The sequence below is a fragment of the Chelonoidis abingdonii genome, chromosome 14 (genome assembly GCF_003597395.2).
Source record: "Chelonoidis abingdonii isolate Lonesome George chromosome 14, CheloAbing_2.0, whole genome shotgun sequence".
Classification (NCBI taxonomy): Eukaryota; Metazoa; Chordata; order Testudines; family Testudinidae; genus Chelonoidis; species Chelonoidis abingdonii.
This window is the reverse complement of record NC_133782.1, coordinates 20,445,166-20,458,274: the sequence shown is the minus strand read 5'-3', so window position 1 is coordinate 20,458,274 and position 13,109 is coordinate 20,445,166. Positions and strand designations below refer to the sequence as shown.

At 42.5% G+C, this 13,109-nt stretch overlaps 1 protein-coding gene across 3 annotated transcripts in view; it reads right to left on the bottom strand.

Annotated features, from left to right (window-relative positions):
• Positions 1-13,109, bottom strand: part of STK4 (serine/threonine kinase 4) — a 77,926-nt gene that overhangs the window by 50,612 nt on the left and 14,205 nt on the right. For all 3 annotated transcript variants that reach the window (XM_032767398.2, XM_075072290.1, XM_075072291.1), the window contains exon 9: positions 7,163-7,346. In XM_032767398.2, the coding sequence (XP_032623289.1) occupies positions 7,163-7,346 (184 nt within the window). The remainder of the gene's footprint in view (positions 1-7,162; positions 7,347-13,109) is intronic.

Here is a 13,109-nt window from a genome sequence, read left to right as displayed (position 1 = left end):
ATGCACAACAGACTAAGACAGGGGTAGACAACCTATGGCATGGGTTCCAAAGGCGGCAAGCAAGCTGATTGTCAGTGGCACTCACACTGCCTGGGTCCTGGCCACCTGTCCAGGGAGCTCTGCATTTTAATTTCATTTTAAATGAAGCTTCTTAAACATTTTAAAAACCTTATTTACTTTACATACAACAAAAGTTTAGTTACATATTATAGACTTATAGAAAAAGACCTTCTAAAAATGTTAAAATGCATTACTGGCACACGAAACTTTAAATTAGGGTGAATAAATTAAGACTTGGCACACCACTTCTGAAAGGTTGCTGACCTCAGGACTAGGATATTTAGTGACCTGTTTGTTGTGTGTGCGCGCGGGGGGGGGTTGCAAATGTTTGAATATTTTGTTTTGAGTATCTTTGGAAAAACAAAACCAAACAACTGTAAAATATTTAAGCAGCCAAAATTAGTACGTGATGGATTTTGGTACTTCTGTATTCAACCCTATACGTAACAAGTCCACTTTAAACCTAGTATATTTAGGTGATCAAAGCCTAAAACAAACAAACCAATTCATTTAAGAACAGAAGGTATGGCTCTCTGAAAGCTTCATCACACATTGTATGAGGTGCTAGAGGAAACTGTTTTCCAGAACTTCCATAGAAGGCCAAGTCTGAAATATGACATTTCAATGTCTCACAGACCCTTTTTCATTTAAAAAGGCAGATTTTTTGTTTTGTTTCTTTTAAATGGTGCAAGACAGCAAAAAGAAAAAAAAGGGGGGGGAGTGGAAGAGGGGCAGCGAGAACCAGTTTTGATGCAATTTTGCAGTTACTCAAAAATATAAGCCCCCAGGAGTTTCAGGCTCCTGGAAAGATTCTACTCACCACTGCTGCTATGTAAAAGAATTGAGATCTTCTTACTGTATTCACCTGAACACTCTTAACTGGTCTAGCAATTCATGGTAATCATTTGAAAGATAGATCATTTAATATGAGAATTTTCATTAATTCATCAATTCCAATGCATTAAAAATACCATTATTTCACCTATTTAAGATTTTTTAAAATCCTTCCTCAAAAGAGTTCTGTTGCTGGTTTGATGACTTTTTACAGCTCTATCAGTTTAACTGAACATCAAGAGAACATTAACATGGAAATAAGTTGGGGAAAAAAAATGGAGCATTTGAGGCAATTCACAGGAAAGGCATTTGCAAACTCTTAAGAGACTGCTGCCTAGCCATCTCCCCAGGAAACAGTTATACAAAGGAATATTAATATGGACAGTGCACTGGGCTGCACTTAGGAATTCAATATTATTCTTCTGGAGGAGGTGGAGAGGAAAGGAAAAGGAGTTTAAGCCAATTTTTAACCTGATATGGTAATTTTCCAAATGATTAAATCAATAAACCAACTGTGTAGATGATTTTTTTTTTTTTTTAAATGTACGTACTCCTTTTGATGGTAAGAGCAAAAATGCTGAATGAAACCAACCTGCCCTGGGTCCTCTTGAAATTATGGCATTAAATGTACATGTACACGAAAGTAGTGTGCACAAGAGTGACGCTGTCACAGCACTTGCACCGGGAACCTCAAATTCATTCCTCAAACTGAGGAAGTCCTCTGACACTTTCAAGTGTTTGGAAGATGAGCTTCCAATGCCAACAGTATCTGCCAGCAGCTTGTTCTGGAGCTCCCTCTTCTGGTTAGATGCTAAAACACAGCCAACAACTGCAGTAGCCATTGTAGGATGTCCCTAACCACAAAATAAATGCTGGTTTTAAAGTTGGGTGTTTCATCTGTGAAAGTAAAATTACCACGTGCATCTTCTATACTAAGAGTAACTGGAGGACAGAACTATTTACTTTCAGTTTGTAAGGACCACAGAGTTTTGAAGAAACGATGTAAGTGAAGGTGAGTGAACTGAAGTAGGCCAAAAAGGAAGGGGTTTAGCATTGTTCAACTTTGTAAGTTAACGTATCAATTACATCAAAGAGAAAATCCCTCTCCCATCCAAGTTTAAACAGAATTTTGGTAGCATTTTTCCCTTAGTGTGAAGTTAGTGAATAGTTAAAAAGTGATAGCAGAGGTTTGGGAAAATACTCAAAAATGAAAGAATCATCATAGGCTTTTTTCTTAAAACAAAAACCCTTTAGATTTCTGATCCTTTTAAAACCTGATAAGCCATATTACTCAGATTCTTTAGAAGGACAAACTCAGTATGTTTTCTGTTTGTGAACAACAGGTATTCTCAACTTAAATAGCCCTTGTCCCCATCCTCTTGGGGCAACCATTTAAATTATAGTAAACTACTGTACATAGATGCCTGATTTGCCATTTCTCTCCTTGTTACAGACTATTATCCTGTTTCAGTCATACTAACACTGAAATATAAGTCAGCTTTCTTCCCATTGTTATAAAAGCAGACTTCCCTCATTACTTACAGCTAATCAATATTTGCCAGAGTTTGAAATTTCAGCAGGAAAGCCAGAGTTTGCAGAGTTCTATATCAATTTGTAAGCATATTACTATGTGCTCCCTCTTCTAAAACAAAGTCTTCACCGAGAGATGGTGAGTCTAAAAAGCCATTGAGTGGAAAAGAGTTTTCATTTGACAGAACTAATGAATTCCTGGGAAAAAAGTCCTATAAAAGTACTTCTTCCTAAGTGATTTGTATAAAGTTTATACACAATTATTCTTAGCTGGTCTAATCCAGTGGTCTCCAACCTTTTTACACCCAAGATCACTTTTTGAATTTAAGGACAATCCAGGATCTACCCTGCCCCTTCCCTGAAGCCCCACCCCTGCCCTGAAACCCTGTTCAGTCCATCCCCTCTTCTCTCCTTTGGTCACTCTCCCCTACCCACATTCACTTTCACCAGGCTGGGACAGGGGAGTTGGGATTGGGGGCGGGGCTCTGGGCTGAGGGGTTCACAGTGTGGGAGGGGGGCTCCGGCTGAGCATGGGGCAGAGGGTTGGGGTGCAGGCTCTGGGAGGCAGTTTGGGTGCAGGAGGGCGGGTCTGAGGTTGGGCAGAGTTTTGGGATGCATGAGGGGTGTATAAGGTGTTGGTTCTGGGAGGGGGTTCAGGTCTGGGGGTTGGGGTGCAGGAGAGGTTTTGGGGTGCTGGCTCTGCAAGGGGGCTCAGGGCTAGGGTTTGGCTTCCTGTCAGGCAGCACTTACCTCAGGTGGCTCCCAGGCAGCAGCTCAGCAAGGCTAAGGAAGGCTCCCTGCCTGCCCCACCCCCACATCACTCCTGGGGCCAATGCACCTCCTACTAAAGTCACAAATCTTTGTATTGATCGTTTCCATGTGAGTTCAGTAACTGAGGACTTAAACTCAGATCACCAGTGCGGCCCTTGGAAACAATGCTAAGATGCAAGGAAGGAAGGAAAAACTTGCTTTAGGAGAAGGAACAAACCTTCCCTATAAAAAAATAAATGAACAAGCTAGCCATGACTACACTGGTAGCGCAAATGTGAGAGAGCATTAAGGAGCAAGACAACCACAGAGTCTGAAGATGTTCATCGCACCCAACTGAAGCATCTATAAGATATTTCCAGTATTGTCAAAACTCCAAGTCTGCAGGAACAGATTTCCATGAGAAAGTTCTTAACTGGGGGAGGAAGGAAGCGATTTTTCCCTTTCTTCACACCTTTTCCAGTTCAGCACTATCATTCTCCCCTGCTTCATCCAAAGTGACCCTGTTCCAAGTCAATCTGTGAGGAGTAGAGGAGCGTATACCCTCCTGCAGAGTCAAACTGTACCCATCATTTTAAACTCTGCATCCTTCAATGAGATGTAAATGTTTGGTAACTATCTTTGTGTGCACGGCTGTATACCAGGCATTCAAGACACTTGCTGTCTTACAAACATAGCCCTTTATCTCAAGCATCAGCTCCAAAAGAGACTTGCTGTTGTCTAACATCTGAAAATGGCAAGGTCATCTTAAGGCAAAGGATTTCTGGACTAACCCTACAAAGGATTTTTAATTCCCCATAAACTCTGAAAGATACTAGCTAGACTGAGACCAGGTTTCTTCTGGAATTCTGGGGGAAATGAACCTAATTCATTCCATGTACCCATCTTTTAAGACTGCAAAATTGCTTAAGTTAATCAAATATACTCTATGCTACATGAGTATATGAAGGATTTTTACCCACACCTTTTATTCTTGGACAAGCATCAACACTGTCCCTCTGTTTATCACTGCATTCTCTATAGCCTGAGCGATAAGAGCTAGATTATCTTGAATACTCGAACAGCCTCCTAAATATTAAAGCATTTAAGCTATGCATGGACTCACTTTCCTGTTTTGAATACATTTTAGAGTCTATGTCCCAAGGTCACTGTATCTCATCTACATTACTTTCATGCAAATACTCCATGTGTAAAACTTTTCAACTAGAAGTCATTTCTAGTATGGCTAGTGCTAATCTTGTCTTGCAGGCTTGTTGTTTCCTGTTTGTTGAGAACAACATTCGATGAACCAGTAGAGAAAGCACTGCCTGCCACATGTAACAAAGCACTTCACTTTTCCCAGAGAGGCATTTTAAGCCAGAAATGAGGGCTCAGCGGTCGAAAGGCAAAGGTTGTGTAGTAAGGAAAAACTTCCAGCAGATCATCCGGACTAATGAAGCCAATCTATAGCTTAGATTAAGTGTAGCTGCTGCTAAGAGACACAGTTCTCCAAAGAACAGGTACTTCAAATGAAGACCAAGGTTTTTCCAATTGTGGTGAAATAAAACACATCAGCTTATGAACCTCTCAAAACTAAAAAAATCAGATAGAGTTCCAAAATGGTTAAAATACAGCGTTCTAGGTTAAATAGTAGCAGTCAAAATCAACCAACCTAGAGGGAGTAGCTAATGAAGAACAGTAAGAAAGGGAGTGCTGGAAGGTATGTCCTTGTTACAATTGTTAGAGATGAAGCTGCACCATCTGTTTCCCCACGCAAGCTTATCAGGGCAAACTAAAATTCAGTAAAGTTGAAAGTGGGTCCACCACACCATGCCTAATTATTTGTAAAAGTTTCAGCCTCCAGCACCAGCTATGCCACATGGATTATACACATTATAGTTAAATTTTCTACAGAACGTCTGCATCAAGATAACATACAACACAGAGAAGAGACGTAAATTAAGAATGACAGCACAACCAGAGGACTGAAGTATAGGTCTTGCAGCAACTGAGTTTATGGTTTGATGCTCCACACTACTGTCTGGATCACAACTGATTCCATAGTAAACAGACCTCCAGCATTATTAATAGTAAATATGCACATTACTGTCATGAATAAGTGACAATGAGTCACAAGACATTTGAGTGTTACAAAGGCTATTCCATTTTGAACAAATCTCACCACGCCTATTGAAAGCAGAGGACATTTTCCCAGATCACTTGTATCAGTGTTATTTAACTGTACCTGGTGCTCACGCAGCATGCAGTTGCCGCCTCCTAAGAACTGACTGCTGCAAATGTAAGTCATACCAAATTAGACAGATTCCATTATCTAGTTCATCTTTAAAGCCACAAGCAGGCTTAGACCCAGTTCCTTCAAGGACTGACTTGCCACTCCCCAGAATGTTTACTATGCTTAGCACGTGTTTTCCAGCTGATGGAGCCCAGGTCTCTACTTGGGTCACGAAAATCCCACAACAACAGGCAAAACTTTCACAGGTCAGGCTGAGGCTGAATCTCCCCAACTCCTGATTATGCTGAAGGAGGTGACCGTTTGAACCAGCATTTTCCAAACTATCATGTTTTAAATACAATCATAGAAGAAATTAACCATTAGTTTGTACCATCATATCAGCTTAAAAGGTAAGCCTTAAAAGACTGTCATGTCTTACTGCTTTACATCATTAAGATGTAGCCTTTCCTCTCCAATCCCTCAGCTAAATCTCCCCATCCAGAGCCACATCTTGCATCTCAACTATTGCAGCCACCTCCTTTCCAGCCTAGGTCAATGCAATCTTGCCCCACTTATACTCACAGAAAAAGTCAATGCAAAGGTAGTTTTCCTGGTTTGTTGCTTCTCCTACATCACTCATACCTCTCTGCTCCTGTCCACTGGCTCTCCCTCCTGAAACACAAGCTACCCATCTTTACTTAAGGCCCTTATGGCCTATTCCCATCCTACCTAGCATACTGTACACTACTGAGGTATAGACTCCCACCTCTGCTTTTCCAATCAATGCCAACCTTCATTGCCTATTTTTTATATTTTAAAAAACAAGTACTGTTGCACTTTCTCCCATGTCACCTCAATGCCAGGAAGGAAGTCCCTGTAAACATCTGCAAAGCCACTGCATCGTCCTCCTTAAATCTCTCCTCTGCCACGATGCCTACAAAAAACACCATCTCACCACCACCCTCCCAGACAGTGCTAGACAGCTGGTGTGCTGTGACCACTACTTGTCATGTTGACCTGTTTTGTTGTTACCTTGTGTTCTCCCTGTATACTATATACACCGGTTGTCTCATTTTATACTCAGATTGCAAGGTCTTCAGGGCAGGCATCATCTTTTTGTTCAGTGTTAGCACAATAGGCCCTGATTCATGATTGGGAACCCAAGGCACAATCACAATACAAATAGCCAATAATATTTTACTTTTTAGAAGTAAAATCTCCCTAATAAAATGCTTGCATCTACTGAGTGGAACCATGACAACAGAGAGCACCTAGTAACTTCAAACAGCACATCTCCTTCGAAACAGGAATTGAGGCAGACATGCCATAATAGAAAAACTATTAACTGAATTCAAAATTAGAAAACCCAGGTTGGGTTTAACTGGTAATTTATAATTATTTAGTATGTTGTGTCAAGGGAAGTTAGAGCAACACTAAGAGTAATCTACAATAAATAGTATAGTGAAAGTACATAAATTCCATAAAATTAGTATCTTCCATAGGCAGAGCAGCTTGCTGAAAGCTATTACTCACTTTAATTAAAACACCCTTAGCTGCCGTACATAAAACATTTATTGTAATAATCTTAACTTTCCATTATATTTAGCTTTCTCCCTTCTGCTGACATTTCATCCTACTATGGCCTCATTGTACTTTTTGACCACATACATTCACATGTTTTTCCCCACGTCAATTTTTGTATTTTAATCTCTGTGTGAATTAGGGACTATATAATCATTAAAAATAAGGAGTTCTTACTCTTCATGGTCCCCTCTTCTTCCTCATCTTCCGTGTTTATTACCATTGTACCCAGCTGGGATTCCAGCGTTCCATCGTGTTCTATCATGGTATTCGCTCCATCACTCGTACTGACAGCTCTTATAGTACCAGTCTCATCTCCACTTGTCCGGACCATGGTACCCGAATCTGTTTCATCTTCTTCCTGTAGGAGGATGCAAGACACGCATTTACTGATCAGAGTAATCTTATTAAAAAAGTGGCAACATTCAAAGGGAATTGGTACCAACTTCCAATATTTCTTTGGTATCAGAATCTTACAAAAATTTTGTAAGGTCAGCAAGATGCAACAAATTATGCCTTTTTTCCCCCCTCTCCTTCCTATTCCCAAATGGGTAATGAAATATCTTCTCCATTCCTTTTCCTCTAGCTTTATCTATTGTTAGAAATATGCTAGGACTGAAGTCTTCCACTTAACTACAGAAGAGAGATTAGCAGTATAAGCATCCCAACACAGCCAGCTGGCATCTGAGCCCTATCACTAGGAGTAATTAAGTTGCAATACTCATTCAGCCCTTACTATTTCTAAGGGCAGGTTTACACTATGGGGTTAAGTCAACTTAAGTTGCGCAACTCCAGCTATGTGAACTTAGGTTGACTTATTGTGGAGTCTATACCACGCTTAGGGTACGTCTACACTACGGGATAATTCCGAATTACATTAAACCAGTTTTATAAAACAGATATTATAAATTCGATTTCACGTGGCCACACGAGGCACAGTAATTCGGTGGTGTGCGTCCATGGTCCGAGGCTAGCGTCGATTTCTGGAGCGTTGCATTGTGAAAGCCTTTGCATTGTGGGGCAGTTCTTCCATTAGCTATCCAGCATAGTTTCCGCGGGGCATGTTCCCCCGCCTCCTTGGAATTCCTGGGTTGAATCATTATTTGTCGCGGGTGGTTCCTGGGGAAATGTCAATCAGTCATATCCTTCCTACCGGGAAAAACATCAGCTACAATCCTTTTCCGCAGCCATTTTCCCCCTGGAAATTGCCACTGGCAGATCGCACATAGCTACGGCAAACCTGTGGACGCGTTCAGCCTTTTTTAGTCTTTTTTTTTTACCGGCCACCGTATATGTGTACTGGATTGCTGCGGAGAGAGATGAGCGAGCACTCCGAGCCGCTACAACAGCACCATTCACTTGCTTTTGGCAATGGTAGCAGAGATGGTTTATCAGTCGTTCGGTACGTGCTACTGCCGTTAGGGGGATGTAAAACTGGCAAATGACAGTATGAGCGGATACTCTCTACCTCTCGTAACTGTCTACGCTGCTATATCATGAGTGCCCCTGGCTGACAAATCGGACCGGGGGCCGCAAACGCAAAGAGCAACAATTGGAAATGACGTCAACTTGAGGGACTGAGTCAATCCACTCCTTTATGGATTTCTAAAAATAAGAGTACAGTCCTGCCCTAGAATAAGGGGCACAGTGTAATTATGAGGAGCCAGTGGATCAGAAGAGCACAGCTGCTCCGTGTACATGTATTCACAGAGGGATGCCCCTGCAACATACCCCACCCGTTGCTTCCTCCCTCCCCAACCTCCTTGGCTACCAGTGGCAAGTGTCCGCCACCTCCATTTGTGTCATAGAAGTTATAAAGAATGCAGGAATAAGACACTGAATTCAGCAGACATATGGAATGAGGGGGAAGCAGCCGCCTAGTGCTAATGAGACAGTCCAGGCGAAGATATAAATCGGTGCAAGGGAGAGGCAAGCCCAGCATGCGGGGCTATGAACAGTCCGGGCAGTAAAAGAATCTTTCTTTACAACAGGAAAGGGAGGGGGCTCGATGAAGCTCAGCCCCCCAGTTGCTATGATGAACGACGAGTTACATGCCGTTCTGTAACCATCTACTAGGGAATGACTGGGAAGTCCACTTCCTAATTTGTACCTCAAGGCGCCCCCGGCAGCCCCACAAGCCTCACTGAGGCCAGCACAGGAGCACTCACGGGCTGATGGTGAGACAATGGATATACAGCATGATGCCAGCACCGATCTTGCCCACCGGGAGAGGAGAAGATTAGCCCGGATACCTGCTTCTTGCACTTGCTGCAGCAAGTACTGCATCTAAACCAGCAGCAATTCCAGTAGACCATTAGGGGTGACATTTGAATAGAAGTCAAGAAACTATTTATTTCGCCCATTTTCTTTCATGTCGGGGGGAGGCGGTGGGAGAGATATAATTGGACGAGCTAATTCCCTGAACCACGCTGGACAAATGTGTATTGACCCCTAACAGTCTCATTGGGAGCTTCAGCCCAAGTAATGCAAAATACTCTATTGCAGAGGATTGCTTGTGGACTGTGCGAATAGCTGAAGATCCTCACTCTACCCCTCGCCCTCCGGTCCTCCATGAGCGTCCATTTGACCTTCTCGGCTTCCCGGGTTACGACTTGTGTCACACAGGCACTGTGTTATTCCTAGGAGATTTTTTTTTCAAACACTTTGGCATATTCGTGTTCCGTAACGAGAGCTCTGATACAACAATTTGTCATCATCCCCATACAGCAATCAAGAATCTAGTATCGCCCTGTAAGTCCATGCTGGAAGCTGCTTTTTGGATTTGGAGACTTGTACATTCGCACCTGTGTTGATTCAGAGCTGATCAGAGCTCCATGCTGGGCAAACAGGAAATGTAATTCAAAAGTTTGCGGGGCTTTTCCTGTTTACCTGGCCACTGCATCCGAGTTTAGATTGCTGTCTAGAGCGGTCAGTGGTGCACTGTGGGATACCGCCCGGAGGCCAATAACGTCAATTTGCGGCCACACTAACCCTAATCCGATATGTTTATATCGATTTTAGTGCTACTCCTCTAGTAGGGGAGGAGTACAAAAATCGATTTAAAGAGCCCTTTATATCGATATAAAGAGCATTGTAGTGTGGACGGGTACAGCGTTAAATCGATTTCACGCTGTTTAAATCAATTTAAACGCGTAGTGTAGACCAGGCCTTGTACTTCTCATTCCAGTGGCATACCGGAGTCGATGGGGGAGCGATCAGTGGTCAATTTAGCAGGTCTTTACTAGACCCACTAAATCAATCCCTCATGGATCCACAATAAGTGGAGACAAGTCCTAAGATTGCCAGATATGATAGTTGAACTAAAACCCCATTCTGAAATGATCTAGAGATCACTGAACAGTTATTAGATGGCAGAGGTATTCAGTATATAGTGTGTATGTGCATGCTGAAGATCAAACAAGATCATGCCAGTCTTCACAATCTGAGATTTAAAATAGTTTATCGCTAGTAATAAACTCTTAAGGAATTGAAATGAACTGAATTTGCAAGGGTTTAAAAAAAAAGAAAAAAAAGAATCGTACACTAAAATCAAACCCAATCATTTTTTTAGAGAATATTTTTTTCAGTTTGTTACGACACATTAACATTGTGACAAATATTGCAATCCCATGCAGTACCTTTGGGAGAACATACTGTATGATGGTTATGACTGGTCATGTATCATTGTGGGCCAGGGACTGTACACAACTCCAGAGGGAGGGAGGGTTGCACAACTTCACCAGGAACTAAAAATAGTGAGTGTGTGTGGGGTGATTAAGGAGAATCACTCAGATTGTAAACACTACAGAGATACCAACCCTGGGGAGGCTTGCACATACTAGTTCAAAGTGTCAAGTATCAAAGAGGTAGCTGTGTTAGTCTGGATCTGTAAAAAGCGACAAAAAAAAAAAAAAAAGCATCCTGTGGCACCTTATAGACTATCAGAAGTATTGGAGCATGAGCTTTCATGGGTGAACACCCACTTTGTCAGATGCAAGTGAGTATTCACCCCTGAAAGCTCATGCTCCAATACTTCTGATAGTGTGCAAGGTGCCACAGGACACTTTCGCTTAGTTCAAAGCGGGCACTCCAGAGGCCAACAGACCAAAAGGGGAAAAAAAAAAACAAAGCTTTTGGCATAAAAACGCTGCATTTAAACTGACTCTTGGCCTTCTTTCTGATCCAGCAAATGGACAGGACCTCTGAGCAAGGGGGATCCCAACCCATGTAGAAAATCTGCAAAGATATGGGGCCCTGCTAAAACAGAAGGACTGATAGGTGACCTCTGGTAAGCTTTGAGCACGTGTATAAACTTCTCTGTTTTCTCTGTAATGCCTTTACTTAAGAATAAAGGTGGTTGCTTAGAAAGAGCTGTTTGGTAACTTGCAACTGCTGGCAATATGCTGTTCATAGCCCTCAGAGAGAAAGTGACATTCAGGCACCGGCCTTTAGGCAGCCTGGCTTGCTGGGTATATCACAGTATAAGGCCGGGAGCTGTACAGTTTTAAAGCCACTGGTCAGAAGGGAGCAGGACAAGTACAAATTGCTTCAATTTTTTCAATAGCAAGGAGGCGGAAGTGGGCATGTGCGGTCTTGTGCTTGGTGTGGCTTGTAGCACAGGTTCCAAGCAGTTGTGGCGCTGACTACTGTTCCTTGCATAAAACTGTTCACAAAATCCAGTCCCCAAACTACTGCTCCAACACAATGCCTGCCCAGTGCTATGAGCTGCACTAAGCAAGAGACAAGTGCGTGCAGATGCCCGCTTCTACCTCCCTGCTGTTGGAAAAAATTGCAGCAGTTTGGTGGGGGGGGGAGGGGGGAGCTGGAGGGGAGGACTCAGCAGCCATGCATATTCTGGGCGGGGGAAAATAAATCAATACTTGACACTGCCATGAATTTAATAAAAAAACAGCCATGATGTTCACAGGTCATTTGTTATAAGTGATAAGCCCCCAGTTGCTTTGTATACATGATTGTGGTCTTTGTGATCTGAGCTAGTGTCACAGGGCTAATGCGCATACTTCTCACAGAGCTACAATACAAGGTCTCACCACCCTCAACTTGTGGTAGCACACCCTGCCCTCCTCCAGTGCCTCCATGTCTGAGGCCTCTGTCCTATTAAGGGTGCCAGTAGTTCACAGCCAAACCCCTGGAACACCAAACCAAGAAAACTGGGAAAAGGATGAACTACAAAAGTTAATGGGGGTGGGGGAGAGGGTGGAGTGAAGTTTTACTGCAGGTGGGCAATAAACTCCCCCTCCAGCACTGTGAGAAGCTGCAGCAGAAAACCTACAGTGCCATGGAAGCTCTTGGTAACTCTTTCTCTTTAGCAGCAGTAATGTGGCAGGGTAGGGAGGCCACAGGAAAACATTTACACTAGAGGAATCCCTCCACCTCCAACTATCTGGCACCAGCTGTCAGTGTATCACAATTCAGGCATATAAGCAGCTGCACATACCTTAAAGTCAGTATCATGGTGACACTGAGTTAAGATTACTTCCATCCCAAAGCACAATGCAGCCCTAACTTCGGTGAGGAAACACTGCATTTAACATACCTACATTTCACTGCAAATCATGCTATTCAAATCTAGCTTCAGAAGAGGCTTGCTCTATAGAATGGCCATCTGTTGTCCATTTTATTCAGTCAGGTTGAAACTGATGGATCATGCTTCAAGATGGCTTTTGACATGCTTTTGAAAAACCACCACTCACATGATAACACTTATTCAAAGTCAAAATGTAGCATTTGAACAAGCAATTAGTTGGTCTGCAACTCTGGAATCTCACTCCCTCAACTGAAAAAAAGCTCACAGCACTACACCATCAAAAGAAGTCTAAGCACACATCCCCTCACTTTAAACTTGTGTCTGTTTCTATTGTACAGTATGAACTTTCTGTATAGGGGTTTCTAAATCAGGAAAATGGTATGAAGAAAAACAACACACTTATGTTATATGACAAAATAGAAAACACTGAAGGCTACAAACAAAAGGGCTCTCTACTACAGGAAAAACTTGATCCAGCCAGGAAAATGTATCTGAAGTCTTCTACAAATTTATTAGATATCTTTAAAATATTCTGCTGGGCTAGTAATTGTCCTGTGGTAGGTGTTGTGTCTATGT